This window comes from Empidonax traillii, unplaced genomic scaffold (assembly GCF_003031625.1).
Source record: "Empidonax traillii isolate 1590-97213 ecotype Southwest subspecies unplaced genomic scaffold, ASM303162v1 scaffold117:size1203958, whole genome shotgun sequence".
Lineage (NCBI taxonomy): Eukaryota > Metazoa > Chordata > Aves > Passeriformes > Tyrannidae > Empidonax > Empidonax traillii.
Window position 1 is genome coordinate 490,764 of NW_020955310.1, and position 19,778 is coordinate 510,541.

Consider the following 19,778-nt stretch of genomic DNA (forward strand, 5'->3'; position numbering starts at 1 on the left):
TTTTTTTTTTAATTCAAATTCTGTTGCTAAAATGAAACCCCAGTGTTTTTACTAATGATGTCATTATTTATGTTCCTTTGCACCAACTTGTGGTTTGGTTTAGTTTCGGGTAAACCGAACAGGATAGGGAATATTTTGGACTCAGCATATTTCCCTCTCAAGCCCCATCACAGCCCAAGCCCAGCCCTTCATATCACTTCCATGTGCAGTGTTCTTACTGACTTCTCTGGGAGGCTGGGGACAAGACCAATCTGACAAGCTGGTTCTTAAACTCCTAAAGTTTGGAAGGAGAAACCAGCAGAGATGGGCCCCCTGAGTGATATCCAACTCAGCCCAAGGAGCAGCGCTCAGAGGGCACAGAGCACAACAGCCTGGGACACAGCCCTGAGCTCACTCAGGAGGGCTGGAACTTTCAGTTAAGTCGTTAAATGTAACATCACCCAGCCTCTGTGCTGATGGGCTGCATATTGCAGCTCAAGGTTACTGTGTTAGAGAGGCACAGCACACAGGGAGTCTCTCTACGCTGCCACATCTTCAGGTTGCACTGTTCTGCCTACACCTGAATTGACACAACGTAAGACAGACCTGAAATGGTGTTTTCCATCTGATGAATTAAGCGAGCGCCCGTAAGCACAGACATGCCCAAGCTGCTGTATCAACACCAGTATGACATATTCTCTTAGCAGTACCATAGCTGCTTGCGATTCTTTGCCCTATAATAAGCTGAGCTGTTCCCAGGGAGAACGAACCTACCCTTTCTGGGAAGCAAACTCGGTGACAGGAAAACCCGAGAGAAGTAATGCACTTGGATGGAATTAGCTTTCAGTCACGCTTCAGAGCAGCTGTGCTAGCAGCAGGCAAACTGGGCCAGTGTGCTGGACCCTGCTCCTGATGGGCCAGCCAAATCTGATAAAACAGCCATAACAGAAGAGATCCAGGTTTATTTGGCAGGGATGGGACCATGACTCCAAGCTCCCCCATTCCATGTTTGGCACCCTCTGGCACAAGGGCCATTCCATCATCAAGCACGGGATCAGCCCTGGGCCAGTGCTTGTGGGGCTCAGAAACCAGGTACCTTCAGCGAAGTTACTGGTAGCAACCTGCCTCCAGCATGAGAGGTCATCTCTCAGCTGCTGCCAGCTCTCACCTGCACACTCAGTCTCTAATGTGGGGAAGACCGGGATCACCTTGAAAAGGAGCAGAGCCCCACGTCCCTCACCTTTATGCCTTGCCTGCCTCACTGCCAGGCTGTGAGCCAATGGCTCAGTGATCACTGAGAACAGTGATCCCTCAGCAGCACGACAAGACTGGGAAGATGCCCTGGGTGCTTTCCCAGACCAGTCCAGTCCTGCAGTCCCAGTGAGGTTTGTGTGTTCCTCTGGGCCAGGACAGGGAGCAGGCAGTTTTTGACTGATAAAGGGGCTTTAAATGCCTCTGGTACCGCTGGAAGGCACAGAGAACTCAACAACAGCTGAAGATGTAGCCACACCTCATGTCCCTGCTCCAACTTGCACGAAGGTTTAGCCAGTGTCCAAGCTACCCCATGACTTCTGGGGAGGGGTTGAGGGACATAGTGACATGCACGTCATTTGCAGCCCCGTTTCGATGCCCTGAGCATGACCTGATGCCTGTCACACCCCATCTCACTCCAGAGAGCTGGGCACAAGAAAGGAGCAACGTGTGGGAACTCCTCTGCTGTTCTGGGCTCCAGTCCACAGGGATTCACACCTCTGCTGTGACAGAAGTCCACTGCTCTGACTCTGAGCCTTCCTCTTTCCTGGAGAGGCATTGTTTTGATCTTGAGCTGGATTGCTTTGGTGTGGGGTGGAACTTGCTAAGTAAGCAGAACTGCAGTCAGACTGGCTGGGTGGGTTCGACCCCACTGTCAGGGGTTTAATTTGCTCCAGCTTGGAAAATGTGCTTGCAATGAGTGGATTGCACTGGGGCATCCAACATATACTCCAGCATTCACTCAGTAAGATCAGGAACCTCCTGCTTTGCTGCCTTTCCATTTCCATATTCCTTAATTTTATAATGTGAAAAGAAGCTCCTGCTTACCCCAGAGACAAATGTATTTCCTGTTTCAGAAGGGGCCAGGTCCAGGCACAGGACATCAGCTCCATGACCATGGAAACTCTGTAGAAGCTGCCCACTCTCAACATCCCACAGAGCACAAGTTCCATCTCCACTTGCTGTCAGGATCTATAGGATGTGAGAAGAATCACAATACAAAAATCATCAGTTGGCCTTCAAGATACAAAGAAACAACTGACATCTTACACATACACCAAAGGACAGCTTTCATTTAATGAAATATCAAAGCCATAAAGCCAGTGTGAACCTAAGTACTTTTCATGGTTTTTAGTTTTAAGGAAAGAAGTTAAGAGTGGAAAGGAGAGTTATATTGACACTACTATACCTACACAGTGTTTCTACAGTGGCCCATTTTGTGCAGTGGGGTTTGCAGAACTGATGGCACTAAGGGCCTGCTGGCATTTCCTTATTCTCCAAAAAGAAGGTAGAACCATACTGGTATTCCTGTCTGCCCCTGTATTTAACCCTGTCCATATTTAGGCTGCTGGAATTCAACCAGGGTAAAGGGAAGAACTGTTGGAGCTAAGTTTACCTGTTTAACTCTCTACTTTATTGTTTCTTTCTGCTTGAAATCCTCAGGTTAAACCCAATTAATTTGGCTTAAGACATGGGTTTTCTGAAAGGGCCGTAAGCCTGTCTAGACAGTTGTTTGATAAGTCTATCAGCTCTCACTTGTCCAAAACCATTTGTGTGTGAAAGGGCTTGAACAGACACTGACTGAACACAACCCACAGCTTCCCATCTGCTACAGTGCTTGTAGAAAGCACATGTGATCAGAGCTTGTTATTGTGGCTAAATCCTGATGATGCTCAATTGTTCAAAATTTCCCCTTGGCACCCGAAGCTGTTATGCAATCACAAATTCTGTAGGTTGACAGGGTTCCTGTGCAGTGGCAAGGAAGGAGGCAAGGGTGAACGCATGAGGGCTCTCACTTTTATACACAGGTTTTTCTCATGGTTGGTGAAGAAACTCAAGGGATCCCAGCGAGTAATCAGAAGTTAAAAACAAAATACTAATCAAGAAGAAAATGATCACACAGTCACGAACCCATTCACAGAGTTGCATAAAGGTTAAATACTAAACATGTTTGACAGATGCTCCAAAAGCTCTTCCCGTAAACAGAGGTCTGCAAAGCTGCAGAACAAACTGTTCTGAATCCTGCAGTAGAGAGACGCTAATGCTCTCAGATGATAATAGCAGAAGAAAGTCCTGACTTGTCTTTCTGGCCAGCTTTTGAGCCTGGATCAATGAACTTCTCTATTCTGAGAAATATTTGTACTTGGCTGAGGAATGAAGCCTTTCAGCTCTGAGGATTTGCTCTTGCAACACTGAGTAAGAAAGACATGAAGGGAATAGGAGTAGCTAAAGCTGTAAAGGAAGGGTCTGTTGGCAACCCAGAGCTCCAGCTAATACTTAAAGAAAAAGGTTATATACTCAATTTCAGGGTATTGCTATTGAAAACGAAACCAACTCTGAAAATCTAAAACCAGAAGGGAATTAGCAATCTTTGCTGTTGGACTCTGGCTTGCTGCCCTAGGGGCTCCTACATCACTGGATGAGCATCCTGCCTTGCCTGGCAGCAAGAGGCAGCACTCGCACAGGGCAGGGGACAGCAGAGACACAGCCCCTGCTCACTGGGAGTACAGGAACTGGGGTTGGGAACAGCGGCGAGGGGAGAGGGGCCGTCCTCACCTCCTCCACCACCACGGGCCTCATCCTGCTTCTCAGCCCTGCCACACTGGAGTACGGCTGCCTGCCCTATGCAAAACACTTGAGATCCCAATTAACTGTTGCTATTAATACACATGGAGCATTGTCACGTGGGGAGCATTATCACGCTGCAGAGCTGCAGATACCTAATTTAGGAAGCGAGGCTCCCTGGCTCTGCTCACTGAGGCGGGGGAGGTTCTCTCAAGCAAGACTGATTTGGGGCACTGAGAACAAGGTGCATGGGTCACCCAGCTCTGCACCTCAGCACTTGCCTTGGCCCAGGTGATGAGGAGTAAGGGTGGGACCCCTTCTTTCAGCACCCACACAGCCTGAGAGTGACTTTAATCAGTGATGAACCATCCCTAGATCTCTCTTTCCCTTGCACTGCCAGATGCCCATGGGCACATCAACCCCTAAACTGCTACCCAGTCTTTCATTCCTTTGAGGGAAAACAGAGTTTAGTTTAAGAAAGCACTCAAGGCAGAGCAGCAGCCCTGACACCACCTAGCACTGGGAGCTGGGGGGGGCACTGGGCTGGGGGACACCTCCACCTCACCCAAGAGCTGCTCCAGGACAGGGACCGAATTACCCCGGTGAGGAGAACTGCTCTGCACACAGCTGGGAAAGCTCCTGCACCATGTACTTGTTCCACTGTTCACCCTCAGAGCTCCTGAAGTTTTAATTCTGAGGCCTTTATGTAAATGAAAAAAGGTAAGAAATCTGGTATTCTCTAGGATATCCTACATAACAGTGTCCTAACAGAAGCTTGGCCAAACCACTTGTTTCAATAATAACACGCAGTGCCATAAATGATCCTTTATAAGCCAAGCAATCATATGAAGATTTCTTTTTAAAGACTTCAGAAAAATCTCTGAATCATTAAATATAAAACACCTTAATCCATTGTGGATCCACTCTAGCAATAGTTGTACATTACCTTCAATATCAATGCAGTTGGCTGTATTTAATATGGAGAAAAAAGACCTAACCTTTCTTTTCTATTATGAAAAAATAAATTGCAGTTTTTTCTGTCATAGGATTTAATCACAATGCATTTAGATATGGAGAAGAAAAGAGGAAACTGGTTTTATGTCTCATCAAAAACATTCCACTTAATTTAGACTGCTCTAATTCAGCAGGGTTCCTACACAGTAAGGTCAGGGCTAAGCAAGTCTGAGCACTGGGTACCTCCACCACTTGTTTCCATGGCAATGGACTTAAATTAGCACCTCAGAGTCATTACAGAAACCAGAGAGTGACAAACAACAACATACTCTCGGGCTTCACATGTCCTGAAATAGAAGCAATGAGAGCTGATATTTCCTTCAGAAGAGCTCCAAATATCTGGAAGAAGGGGACATGATAATCCCTTCTCCAGCAGCTCTGTTGACACCGAGAGCAATGAAAATGCTCCATTCTGCCACTTGTTTTGCTGCAGAGCTGCACTGAGCAGAGCTTTAATTAAATTCAGAAATCAGAGAGGACAAGGGGATTATCCTGGCTCCTTTCATCATCTTTCGTGTTCCTGCAGAATGAGATCTTTGAGATACTCACTACAGAGTGGCCTGGTCTCAGAAGATCTGCATTTAGTTCCTGGCTCTGCCATTGCCTCCCACTGTGGGCCTCTCTGCTCTACCCCACCGGCTTCGAGATGGGGACAGCATAATAAAAAATACTAAGAATGAAAGCAAAAGTAAGGTTGTCCAGATGTCCAGGACAAAGCAGGCAAACACAGTCTCTATTAGCTGGCATAGTATGTACCCAACCTAGTCCTAAGCAAACTGTGTTTTTAACTATTTGCAATAGTTTGAGCCCCTAAAAGCACAAACTGGCACAGACCAGGTGAGCAGAGAACACGCAGGTACCAGCGAGCTCCCTCTGCAGAAGCAACAGGCCTTTGCAGGGTGCAGCCTGGCCACGGGCTATGATGAGCATCTCCTTACAGCAGCTTTTGCAGTACCTTCCCTGCCCCCTGTGAGGGTTTTCCAGCAGCCCCTGCAGGGAGCAGGATATGGCCCTGGGAGCAAGGAACATTATGTGCACTCTATATGAGTGCAGCTCATGTTAAGTGGTGGTGAGCAGCGAGAAGGGAATGCGTTTACCTGCATGTCTGAGTTAGTGAAGCTGCAGGCAGACAAGTAGTTTGTGTGCATTGCAACCGATTTCTTCTTTGCAGCCATATTTTCATTTTTTTCAAATGTCAGAGGGTACACAGAACACTTGTTGTCCAGGCCACTGAAGAGAGTAATAATAGCAATAACAGAGAGAGGAGAACTGGTTAAAACTGCAACGACAAAAGGCGAGTGGTGATAAGAAGGAAACCACCTGTCAGTGCTGCGCTGCCAAACCCTTACAAGTACCGACTTCCCTGTATTGTGCTGTGTGGGATCTCCCTGTGCAGGGAAGCCCCAGCTGCCTCACCAGGCTGGCTGCTTTACAGAACTTGAACAGCTGCGCCTCAGTATTTTTTACCCTTATCAAGTTTATAAATGGCACTGAATGAAAGCTCACGAAAGCATAAACTTGGAGGTGACAGCAGTCACCTCAGGGTTAATGTTTCACATACAGCCAAACTGCCATTTTTCTGCTGACATCTGTCATTGCAAAGATCAGTATTTAAGCATCATTATTGATCTATCTTAACAAATTTGACCTAACTACAGAAGAGATGGCATAGCAACTAGAGGGTGTGAAGACAGGGCTTTTAGAAGACTTTGGAAAAAAGGCAACAGAAGCACTAATCTCTGTAGCTGGAGTGTCCCTCCTGGACAGTTCTACCCATTAAACTGTCAGATACAGGACTCATTTCTAAAGGGTCTGACTTACGTCTGATCCTTTCCTAGAGCTGTGGTAGATCAGCCCTGCCCTGGTCCCTGGGAGCCTGGGACACCACCAGTTGAGCTGTGGTAGATCAGCCCTGCCCTGGTCCCTGGGAGCCTGGGACACCACCAGTTCCTGATTCTGTGCCTTACATTACATGTACAACACTTAACTGACAGCACAACAGAACTATAGAATTAGGTAGTGCGTGTGTGTACTCCCTGTCTCCCTTACATGTGTGAAGACAGAGCTTTCTTGCCATTCTTTGAGTTTTAGTCAAAAACCCAGTTTCCAGACTTGCTTTCCACACATGATTATGGAGTCTGCCTATCTGTCTCAGTCTGCTGCTTTCTAGATTTTTCAGGCCACACAGTGAAGTCTCCCTTTGTTCCTTTCTCTCGCCCCAAGCTTGCTTTGTCTGTCTGATCCACCCAGTCACTTTTTAAAAGATGCTTTGCCAACATTTCATCTTTGTTTTTATCCCTGTATAAACTCAATGTTTTCAAACTTGAGCCTTCCAAGAAAAACTTGTAGAAGATTATCAAGGATATGTTTCTTCTCCGCACCCCATCTTACCAAGATCTATTCACATACTGGTTTCTATTGGTAATGAACCTCTGCCTCATAGAAGAATGAGTGCAAAGTAAGAACAGGATTAAAACCTCTTTCCCTTAGAATATATATCCAACATAGACAACCACACTGGAACAGGGAAGTAACATGCATGCAGAATTCCTAACCCATGATATAAATGCTGAATGAGGATTATTTTCAATGCTTACACAACAAATGTTATTGCACTGAAGTCAGTGGAGATAATGTGTACAAGCCATTATAGGAATAGAATCAGAGACACTGAGTGTAGTCCTTCCACCCACAATTGCAGCACACAAACTTCTATCTGTCAGCTTCTGAAGGCACCAGAACACCAAAAAAAAAAAAAAATCAAACTTTGCTGTGTAAGCAGCTGTGGAAACTGGGAACTTACCCACAAGCAATGGCACATCCAGATGGGGCATATGCACATGCCATCACCCAGGTACACGGCATCGTCACCGCGTGTTCCTGAAACACAGCATCTCTTTAGACTGCAACATCCCTGTTTCTCTAGTCAGTGCAAGGAAAACAGCATAGAGTAATCAGTTCAGTATTTCTGTGAAACATTCTTACGGTCAGTGAAAGGTACAGGTGTTTCCCCCAGCTGTAACTCACATGGTGAGGCTGGGACAACCCTTGCTGCACAACTCAGCAGAGCAGCGGGAAGATGGCTAGTCCTTCTCTAAGATTTTCCACCTTATTCACAAGCCCTAAACTGATCAAAGAGCATGTTTTATTTGCTTTATTCAGTGCTGTAAAAGGTCCCCATTGCTGCACATGAAAAAGTGAGTTAAAAGCATGTAGTTTTTTCTCAACAGTGTGGTGCAGGATGCTATGAGGCAGCCCACGCAGGGCTTGGAGGAGCAGCAGCAGCACCATTTCACAGTGAACACCTCAGCTGAAGGATCCCAGGTGATCACACAGGATGTGTGGTACAATAGTTACTCAGGAAGGACCTCTATTTTGCTGGCTGGGCTCTGCCCCGAGCCAGGAACCCTCCCTTGTCAGCGAAGAGGCTGGATCAGAGCCTCACAATGGATACCATGACAAACTCCAGTGCCGTGACAGGGGCTTTCCTCAGAGACAGGTCAATGCAGGTGACTTGTTTTGAGGTGCTGGTGGAGGTCTGTGTATTATCCCATCATCCCACTCTCCTGTGACACCTGTGAGCCCTTCATCTCATCCCACTGTCATTTGCCCTGGGCACAGAAATCCAAATTTTGCTGAATTTTCACTTACCTTGTTGGTAGTGAAGGAATCCCACACAATCACCTTCCCATCCTAAAGGAAAGCACAGAGAGAGAGAAATTGATGCCTTACAGAGACATGGCTGTAAGCCTGCTTCCCACTTTGGGGAAACACTCCTGCTCATTTCTATTCCCCAGTCTGTTATGTCCTGAAATTTTTCTCTCCATCTTAACAACAGCACAGTGGTCAAGTGAAGCATCAAGGAGACACTCCTCAATAGTGCCAGTTGCATCTACCACAACAAAAGTAAATCTCCTCCTCACCAAAATTACTCATGTTGGTTTAAAAGACAAAATTTTTTTCCCATTTTTTTCCCTTCCCTTTTAGTGGGTTCTCCTTGAGAACTCCTTTCACTTACAGCACATGCCACGGCCAGGAGGACCATCTCCTCAGGAACCTGCTACTAGTGAGCCCTCACTTGCCTCCTTTAAGTGTTTTTCCCAGCCTGTTACTACCACCTGCAAAGCTGGCCACCTCTCCCAAGTGATACCTGTCAGTGGCTCACCACAGGACCTTACAAATACAGAGGTGACCCATATCACAAATCACATATGAGGTGGCAGCACTCATGGGGACTATTTATGGACATTGCACTGTTTATTCATCTTCCCTTTCCTGTCTTTTCCTGGTTTTCTCTTTACTTCTCACTACATTTATATAATCTTTTATTATCCATTGATACAATCTGCTAAATAGCCATCCTAAGAATCCTTTAAAGAGAGCAACACAATCACTTTGGGTATGGCAGCTACACCTGTGCCAGCTACTTTGCCTTTTGTACATAATATTGTTATCCTCCCTGTAAGCAAATGTTTATTACTGAGCAACAACTGCTGCTGTACCTGGACTTACACAGTTCTTAAAACAAAGTAAAAAATGCATTTCAACCTGCCTGTTCAGCTTTCTTATCTACACATTAACATTTTAACTACTTTAAAAAAAGGTGACATTAGTTATTTAAAATTGTTCTCTTTGCTGAGATCACCATGAATGGTAAAAACTCATAGTAACTGAAGGTGGCTTGCAATGCAGATTGCCTATTTTTATCCCTCAAGTGAGACCCCTGACAGATTTCATGTAGGTCAATGAACAGCTGTGAGATGCAACAAGCTCACTCACTGCCATACTGGGCTCAGGAAGAACCAGGGGATCTAGAAAGTAATTATCTCATTACCTCCTCCAGCTTAGGAGACTGGTCTTGAGCAGGTGTTAGGACTGTTTCTCAAAATGCCCAACTAAACGCAGTAATTTTGGCAAGATATTTGAGGCTTTCAAGGTCACACCAATCATACAGACTGCAGAAGAAATTTCTGTGCCCAGAAATCTCTGAAAGAATCAGCATTTCTTCCCTTCCCTTTTCATGATTATTTTCTCTGAACACATAATCTGAAAAGTTTACTACATATTTCATCTGTAAAGAACAAGGAAATAAAAATGGCCCTACATGAGTTCTATTTTCTATTATAGTAGGGAATATGGGGAAACGGTATGACTGCACAAGAACAATTTAGGGTATTAACTACAACAGGGTAGCAATGATCAGAAGCTTAGATTTAAGCTTTCTGAACAAATACATTGCCAATAAACTTCTTTCAAGGCATCTTGAAAACATTTACACTATTCACAGGTATCATCTGCAAAGAGTGGCACACAGCACAGCACAGCCAGAAGATTTGCATACTGCCCAACAGCACCTTTGAAAAACATCTGCCCAACAGCATACCTGGGAAGAGCTCACAATTCTTCTCTTGTCTTTGCACCAGTCCATACAGAGAACTTTATTTCCATGGCCCTTCAGGGTCCTCCTGGTCTTCATCACAAACTGGCCCAGCGCCTCCACACGCTCTGCCACCTGATGAACTGCAAACAGCTGATGGTTAGAGAGCCCTGCATCAAAGCTCTGCCCTGGTAAATCTCTGTGTTCAAGAGTAATGCCCTAGGAGAAATTAATCCATGAAGTTTGAGTCCATGGTGCAAGGCAATGAACTCTGCTTCAGAGGTGGCAGGTGGTAAAACCAAGGTGGACGGCATATGAACATATTTACCAGATAAAGATAAGTATGAATTCACCCAGGGCTTGGATTCCAGGGATGTAGCAGCTGAAGCCCTTGCAGACCATCACACCCAAGTATAACTGGAAAACAGACTACCCCTCTGCCCCCTCCTATTGGGAAATCCTCAAGCCTGAAAGTGGACAGACAGCCTCCAGTGCAATACATGCCTCAAAGTACTCAGCAGAAGTGAAGACTAATACTGGTTCTTAGAGGGAAAATCATATAGAAGAAGGGGGTAGGCATCAAATCTCCAGAGTTTTAATGGTAAAACAGTTGTTCTGGATGTGAGACTCCCAACTGCAGTTGGGTCTCAGCACTGTGTGGTGATGGAGTGTGATACAGGTACTAACCAACCTTCTGGTAGCCAGGGAAGCTGCCAGGGCCAGGACACAGCTCTGAGTGAGCAGGAAGCTCAGCATTGGCTATAAGAGTGCACTACTTTTCAACAGTATCTACAGACCCCAAGGACTTCATGGGATGTATCAGCTTTTTCTTTTACAACAGAGAGAAACAGAAGGCAGGCTAGCAGCTTTCCTGAGTAGCATCCTCTGATGGAGAAATCAGTTTTCACACCTCATTTAATAGCAGTACTTTCAGCTGATATTCTTATAAAATCAAAAAATGTGCATTTCCATTTGTGCCAACTGACTTTGACATAAAGCTGCACAGACATGCAGTTGACACAACTAAAAGGTATCTCATGTAACCCCAATGCTTCATGCTGGGGTTATCTGTACTTGTCTGGGAGAAAGTGTCATCTGAGGAAACCTATTTGCTCTGCTCCAGCATGTTCATCCAGCATGGAGCTGAGTAGGGCCATGATTATCTTGGCATCCCTTAGAAGCTCTTCTCAGAGCATGAGGGAGGGACAGATTTACTTCAAGTCTCATAGCAGAGACTGGTACCAGAAATAAAAATTACTCTGTCTAGAGAAGAGGATCCAGCACCTCCCTGTGTTGTGTGTTTGTCCACACTGAAACCTAAGATGGCCCAGCTGCTGTTAGTAACGGGGGCAATGCCTGACAAACCTTTCGAAATTAATGCCGAAGCTCACGTGCTTTAATGAGCTGGTGCAGGAAATCTTAAGCTTTTCACTGCTAAGTTGGAGACTGAGGTCCACATCCCCCACATCAGGTGATGCTCTGAAGCTCCACTGCCACTTCACCCTTCATTACTTTTCTAGGGCTGCAAGAAAGCCTCTGGGCTAGGAGGGCTGAGACAGTGACAGAGACTGAACAGAGACAGTGACAGACATCCTGAACTTCGAGACCATTCCCTGGCACAGGCTCAGGGAAGCAATTTCTGCCTAAGGCAGAGACTGATTTCTAGTGGATTACCTTTTCAAGAGTTGTCTTTCAAAGCCACCAGCCCCACAGGCTGTGCCAAAATAATGTTCTCACCTGAAATCTCTGCTCAACCAGTCTCACAGAGCCCGGGGACAGGTGCTGTCCACCATTCCTGACAATTTGTCCGCAGGTCAAAGGCCAATTTCTGAGAAAGTACCTCCCGAGGTAATGATACATGCTCCCCATTAATGCCCACAGAAACCTGCCAAATGATCCAATCAAAAGACATGAAAACACAGGAGAGGAGGTTATTATGGCAGCTGGAAAGATGCTTGTGTCCGGAACATATCTGAAAAAAACAAATGTTGCACAGACAATGGACAAAGCGTTTCCATTATGTCAACGCAGCTGAGACTCTGTGAAATCGTCTGGTTTAGCCTCGCTGATTCTCTGAGGACGCTTATCTCCAACCACAGCCATAATAATCCTGCTCCCACCCAGCACAGGTTTGAGAGTCAGATAATTATTTTTAAGCATTCTTCAATATTGTTCCAAGATAGTTGAAAATCATGCACTCGGACAAATAAATCAGCTGAAGCCAGTAAGTAGCTTGAGTAGTTTTAAGAGGTCCAGATAAAACTGCCTATTTTTCTTAAAAATATTGTTTGGCCTGAACAAGAGGTGTGGACTTGATGCAAGTACTATTGGGTCTTTGATCTTTTCTGTGCAGGAAGTCTGTTGGGTCTAATGATCTGTCTGGCCTTAAAAATTTATGGATTGCACAAACAGAACAAACTTTTCTCTACACCTAAAACTTTAAGCTATAACACTGAATCCTTAAAACTGTAAGACTGCAAATCAAATATATGTTTGGCATTTCCTTTTTCTGTCCACATTTTTGAGAGCTGATGTTCCAAACCAGTTGAACAAATAAGGGCAATCCTATTTCAGCCAGCTGTTTGTTTTGGGAACCACACAGGGAAAGTCACAATCAAAAAAATATGAAAGATACAATTTTAGATTAGGGAAAAAAAAAAAAAAACAACCAACCAAGCAAAGCCCAGAAAAGATGCTTTATTCTGAAACTTACAAGCTCTGCAGAAATAGTACTTGGGAATAACTGAAGTGTAAAAAAGCTCTGATACAGAATTAGTATAAAATATCATGAGGGAGCATTGTTCTACAGCAGTATAACACTTCTGCCTCAGAAATCCTGTCATGGCTATGCAAACACAGCTTTCCAATGGAAATTTACAGATTTTACATATGACAAAGACATGAGTATCCTGTTACTATCAGTGGCACACAGAGCTATGGTGTCACTGCAATCACAGGTAAAACTGTGTGAGCAAAAATGGGTTTAAGAATATTCTTAAGAGATGTGTTAAACAGAGGCCCTGCTAGTTCTGATACAGAAATTATACTGTAGAAATATGGTGATTTATGGTAATATTTCTGTAATGAAGCTATTTCCATTTGTTTAATAATTCCAATTAACAGGGCACGAATATAACATATGATTGTCTAATTTAGACAAGAAATGCTCTATTTACTCCAGAAAAAAAACACCATATTTTAATCCTTCCTCAAATGTTTGTCAGTCCCTCATTCTTAGAAAACATGAAAAACTAAACCATTGGATACAGACTCAGATTCTTTTTCAATGTTCAGGACATCAAAACAGATGAAAAAAAAGTTTTAATGATCCACTAATATTTCTAATAGAGTAAGCTTTGCGATTTCAGAGGAAGACAGTAATTTATATGTGTTTCTAAAATCAACCCCCAAAATCCCCAAAAAACAACCAAGAGATTATATCATTGTAATTACCAAAATGAAATTATGAAAATAAGAGGACTTTTATCTGTCTGAACAGGTGAATCAATACCTACTTGAGGAGTTCCATAAAGTAAGTAAGGTTAGCTTATTTTTCCTGAACTTGGAGGGGGGTGATGGTGGGAGGGCAGAGCTGAGGTCTGTCCATGTAATTTGTGTCACGTTATCCCTGGATCTTGAAGCTGCAGCTGAGAACAGTGAGTTGCAGCATTGACAGCTCCAGCACTGACTCACCCCGCACCTCTGAATCAGCACTGCATCCCTGCAAAGTGTTTCCCCGGGGGAAGGGGGGCAGAGGAGCCGGGCTCGGAAACGATGCTCCTTTTTAAGCCCTTCCACACCTTGGGTGAAATCCCGGCCTCATCAAAGCAAATTCCTATCACCTGCCACACGGCTGGGGTTAATCTTTGTTCCTGACACTACACCGAGCGGCTGCAGACACATCCCGGGCTGCACCGAGGGTATTTCAGGGTCCCCGCCCCTCCCGGCTGCCCACCCCCGCCGGAGGCAGCGCAGCCCGGGCCCGGTCGCCGCCGTGCTCCGGGGATGCTGTGGGGATGCTGTGAGGTCCTGCCTGCTCCGGCCGGCCCCACCGCCCCCTGCCCGGACGGAGCGATGTCCCGGCGCTGGGGCCGCGCTCCCTGCTCGCTCCCAGCCCGGCCCGGCCCGGCCTGCCGTGGAGCCCCGCGGCGACCCCCGCGCCCCACGCCCGGCCCCACTCACGCTCCACGTCGTGCAGCTTGGCCCGCTCCTCCTCCAGCTTCCCCTTCAGGCTCTCGGCCTCGCTCTTCAGCGATGCCAAGGTCTCGTTCTCGCGCAGCCCCTCGGTTGCCATCTTTGCGGAGGAAGCAGGGAGAGCGGGGATGAGAGCGGGAGGGAGGAGTTTGCCCGCCCGGCTCTCGGGGATGCTGCCGAGGCTCCTGCTGCCTCAGCAACGGCGCGAGAGCCGGCTCGGGCTCCCCCTCCCCTCCCCGCTGACGTCCAGGCCGGACGGGATGCTGCCCAGCCCCGACCACGCAAACCGTGGGGACCAGTATCCTCTCTCCGGCCGCTCCAGCATCCAGCACCACGATCCCGCTGGCCTCCCGGCCGACAACCGGGACCATCCTCACCTCTTGCCCCTACACGCTGTGCATCCCAAGCCCTTTACACAGACCAAAGGCTTAGTTTCCCCAGGAACACACGCCAAAGAGTGTTTCTGCTTTGCATCCAAAATTGTTTGTACAAACTGCACACTCTACGGAGGGGAGGAAGAAAAAAAAGCCATCTGTCACCCCAATGGCATTTTAAAATATCAGACTGGGAGGACAGAACCTGTGCCAGCTTAGATCCATCATTCCCTGATACTGCGATGGGGGGTGGGGGGTAGGACTCAGCCATGCAGGTCTCTGGCTCAGCTGCTGTGCCAGCAGTACAGATGCAGCGGTAAGAACCCTTCTTTCTACTATCCTTTGAATTCTTCATTTTTAAATTTGGAGTTAGCAGGGTTTCTTTTTTTTTTTTTTTCTTTTAACTCCTCTTTTAACAAGCTACTTCTTTCCCCTGCTCTTATGTAAGTCTGTGGCCTTCTCAGCTCTTGAAAGGGACCAGCTTCCAGTTTGGTGTCGGTGTGAGCCCAGGGTCACAGCTCTCTGAGTTCTGTTTGGATGCAGAGCAGGAGCTGTGCTGGGCACAAGGAGCAGCTGGTGCTTCCAGGGAAAGAGCCATGACACGTAGCCTGGCAACTCCTTGTTCCCTGGGAGTTCCTTGGAAATGTTCTCTTATTACAGAATTGTCCTGGATCTACAGGGAGTAACTTTGAGCATATTGACTCCCATTGTCTCCTTTAAGCCAGAAAATAGACAATCCAGTGGCTATTGTTCAACCTGGAGATGGGCCAAGATTGGAAAGGGAGATAAGAAAATGACTGTTTGCAGCTGTTGTTTGGACTCTGGGCACATCCTGGATGGAGAAAAGTCCTTTCCCACACTGGGCTTAGATGCAGTGTTGCTGTCCAACAGTGATGCAAGGGCAGAGCTGCTGAGCTCTTCACCACCATTCTGAAGCTGAACTCATCCCTGATCTGGTTGTGTCCTCAAGGTCTCTTTTAGTCAATGGATCTTCATGCAGAAGCTGGGTTACTTAGCTGGAGAGTCAAAGGCAGTGGATGTATTTCTAAACTTCTCATTGTCCACAGAAACTGATGTGACCTAAACCCACCAGCCTGATGGCCATGCAGGCAGCCCTGAACTGATTGATCCAGTTGCATTCACAATCACAAAAGCAAAAGTAGGTGGTATAAGCTATGGAATTCACATAGTGCTCGATAAAGATACATCCTTCAAAGCCTCCCACAGTAATCAGCACATTGGAAATGCCTTCCAGCACAGACATTGCCAAGGAAATAAAAATTCCGTATTTTTAAAGTGATACTAAAAGATCAAAAAAACCATCCCAAACATCTTTTAGTAGGAAAGTGATAGAAATCTTCTTGTAGTGTGTTATCTTCTTGTCTGAAATATTAAACCTACCTATATTAAACTCAATAATACAGCTGTGTCCTGGGCCACTAGCAGGGGAAGACTCTGAAGAAGAAACTTTATTTTTGAAGGATTCTAATCTATGACAAATGTCTTATTTCTGACACCTGGTAAGTGTGAAGAGGCCCAGAACTTAAATCCAACAAAAGCCATAGGAAATTCCTTTTCCTTGGTAGGAACTCATCAAGTCTCAGGAATTTGGCATAGATAACACCTATATGCCAGATACTTGGCACAGTCCTGACTGAAAAATTCAGAGTTTCTTGCCTTACCGATGTGAACAATCTCACTGCCTTAGCGAATGGGATAAAAAAATCTACGAAGAGTCCTTGGGAACCACACATGTGCAGCTGATACATGATACTAGTCCTGAGATGACAGGGGTAAGCAGATCCATGAAGTGAAAGGGAAGCCTGTGCCAAACAGAGTGAGATGTAGAAGTGTGTGATACCTATCATTAGTTTGAATAAAAAGTTTTAAAAAATAAGTATTTAGTTCATCTGACCAACTACTGCTTAAGTACCTGTGCTGTCATTAGCTAACCATGCAAAAACCACAGGTTTCAGTAAGGCCAGTTGGGGGCTTTTAATAAAATGGACCAGGTTGGAATAATTTAGAGGATAACACAGCACTGGGTTAATGAGTGCCACACGTGGCAAATACACAAGACTGTAGTGATGGGATGGAAGAAAGCTGGTATTGTTCTGATAATAAGGACACTGGGGAAAATGAATGATCTATCAGTGTGTCACAGATTGTTGCCTATCTCAAAAGCTGGGCCTTTAAAATGAGTTTTCATTCTCACTAATTCACCAGCTGATCTCTTTTAAAATTGTAAGCTAATTTACTAATAGTTTTATGGGGAAACTAAACCAGCAAACATTGAGTTTCTACTGATTAGCACCGAACTCCGAGGCAGGCAAAACCATAGAAGGAGAAGATTACTTTGTCTAAAACAATTGAAGGAGGATGATCTCAACACTGAGAATCAGCAATTTCTAATTCTGTTATCCCACACCATATGTTGTTTTTGGGAAAATCAGAAAGACTGGCTGATGAAAGTGCATCTGCTGGAATGGAATTAGGAGTTGCATGGGCACATTGCGAAGTTGCAGAAAGATCAGCCAATTAGACACTACAGTATGCACATGCATCCACAAACACTTGCACAAGTGTGGTAAGGATATATTGTGCATTTTGTTATAAGCCAAAGCTCTAAAAAATCAATTCAAAAAAGTAAAGAATATAATTTCCCTACCAATGTGTATTTCAGTGCTAGTGCAAAGAATTTTCTGTGTTCTGAATATTTCATAAATCACAGTGGGGTTGGATTAAGGGTTGGACCTGATGATCTCGGAGGTCTCTTCCAGTTAATTCTATGATTCTATGATTTGTTTTTAAATCTTTTGCTAAATATAAAGCAAGCTTAGGCCAGATCTACCAGATCCTACTGCAGTGCTAATAGGAAGCCTAACAGGCTGTTAGGTACTGAGGCAATTCTTCCTGAAGTCTCAGTCTGCTTCCAGACAGCAGCTGTTCCAGTGGGTAAGAGCCAAATGTCCATAATGCAAATAATAAGGAGAAAGTTGCTGGGACTGTAAATAACAAACAGCCCCCTTCCTGTAATTTCAGCATGCATTTATCAGGTCATGCAAAAATTTATTGGATAAATAGCCAAGAAGGCTGTTGGCCAAGAAGGACCTGAACAAAGCAGCAATTTCAAAGTCAGGAGAAGCAAATAAACCGGGAAGGGACTGTCTTTTGTCTTGCAAGTCATTACAACTAAATTTCCTCCTAAACAATGCATGACAATGCACTGTGTCAGCCAATGAATTGTACACATGTACCACCTAAGCCACCAAATCAGTGCTCTCATCTGCTTGTACAACAGTGTTTTGTAAACACAGCTTGCTAAACCTTTTGGCATTCCTGCAGACATCATTTCATCTGACAGTCAAATGCAACAAACAGTTGGACCCTATTCAGTCACAGCAGAGACCACTTCTGGGGAGGAAACAGTGATGGATGTCTTCTCTAGCTGATAATGCACAATGGTTTAGGAAGATGAAATAAAATACTGCCTAGTTCGACTACAAAATTCTTGTTTACAAAAGGACTTTTGCAGACAGGCTCTTCAATAGCCACATAGGTTCATGACCTTAGCTTTGTATTTCACCTAAAAAAACCCCACGGTGATCTCTAGAACAGTGCTTCCTACCAGGATAGTGGGATATCACCTCACCAGTTATCACTGGAGATTATAAAGCCTCCAACATCATTCCTTCTTCATGCAGGTATGTGGCAGGACCTGCTGGTCAGGCCAGCAGCTTTGCTAATCTCCCCCATTACCACGTTCTGTGGTGATGCATGCCCATGGTGACAGAGACACTCCACTCCTCTATTCAATGAAGATAAGCTTTTTCCCACCTTATTCTGATTGTAGCTACGTCCAGCTCTCACCCAGGTACTGCACATAGCATAGGAGACAATGTGGTTGCAGTGTGAAATGTGGGCCATGAAGGAGTTCTGACAGCACTTCAATGTGCCTCATTTTTACTGAGACAGACTACATGAATAACATATCCCTAGTAACTAGTGAATGAGTTTATTGCAATGATATAGCTTTTTTTTTTAAGTTCTGTTAAAGGTAAATGGGATCTTAGGCCAAAGAGAGTTGCACACATGTATCTCAGAGAAGAGTTTAGATGGCCACATAACATTTGCACAGCTGAGGGAGAAAGCTTGATTTTATAATTTTTCAATCAAAAAGTATAAAACATATCCTTGAGCACCAGGGCCACCTCTGTTGCGGGTTCGTGGAAACACCAGGTGTCTGCAGAGGTGTATGCTTGGCAGTCTGTGGACCTAGCAATGCTTATTTGCAGTCCAGAAAAATCCAATAAAACAGACCACTAAAATATCCAAACCCTGTTTTTTGCAGTCTTTCCACACTCTGGCTGATAGAATCAACAACGTACCATTTCCACACATAGCGAGCAGTAGCTGAGTTCTTGTGATTTGACGAAAACAGGCCTGAGGGGCTTCTCTTTGGAGCACTTGTCACAGGGACCAAATACAACTGCTAAAAAGGTCTGGTCCATCTTTGCAGTTTGTGAGAGCTGAAAGAGATGGAGAAGAAGGAAAGGGTGCATTCCAGTCCAGCACAAAGCTTCCCACAACTGCTGTGCCAGCTAATGCAGCCTAGGCTTATAAAGACATCTGTAGGCTGGATAATCTCTCTCTGTGACTAATCTTTTGAGCTTGATGAACTGTCACTACATACAAAACAGTCACATGCTCTGCAGATTCTAATTCTATGCAGAAAAATATAAAGATATTGATACAGATACATATGCCATTATAATATGTGCTGTGCACATGGATTCACTACATGTGGGAAAGTACTTTTAATTTTCACTCAACGTCTCTCAGCAGACAATAACCAGAAATGCATAACGACAGCTGAACTTCTGAGAAACCTCCACTGATTTTTATTGTTATTCCCCTGCCTTATTAAATAGTATTTTGCAGTATTTTTAAAGCTGAAAAGATGACCTAGGATTCCATCAGCAGCAGCTACAAAATATGAACAATATGCTTCTTGAGCAGAAACT

General features: G+C 45.0%; 1 protein-coding gene across 1 annotated transcript in view; it reads right to left on the bottom strand.

Moving 5' to 3' along the window:
* Positions 1–19,198, bottom strand: part of GNB5 (G protein subunit beta 5) — a 26,641-nt gene extending 7,443 nt beyond the window's left edge. Inside the window, exons 1-7 of the mRNA XM_027883065.1 lie at positions 19,143–19,198; positions 14,369–14,480; positions 10,193–10,329; positions 8,461–8,502; positions 7,613–7,689; positions 5,907–6,039; positions 2,059–2,202 (exon numbers count right to left, since the gene is read on the bottom strand). Coding sequence (XP_027738866.1) covers positions 2,059–2,202; positions 5,907–6,039; positions 7,613–7,689; positions 8,461–8,502; positions 10,193–10,329; positions 14,369–14,480; positions 19,143–19,145 — 648 coding nt within the window. The 5' untranslated portion in view covers positions 19,146–19,198. The remainder of the gene's footprint in view (positions 1–2,058; positions 2,203–5,906; positions 6,040–7,612; positions 7,690–8,460; positions 8,503–10,192; positions 10,330–14,368; positions 14,481–19,142) is intronic.
* Between the last annotated feature and the right edge of the window lie 580 nt (positions 19,199–19,778).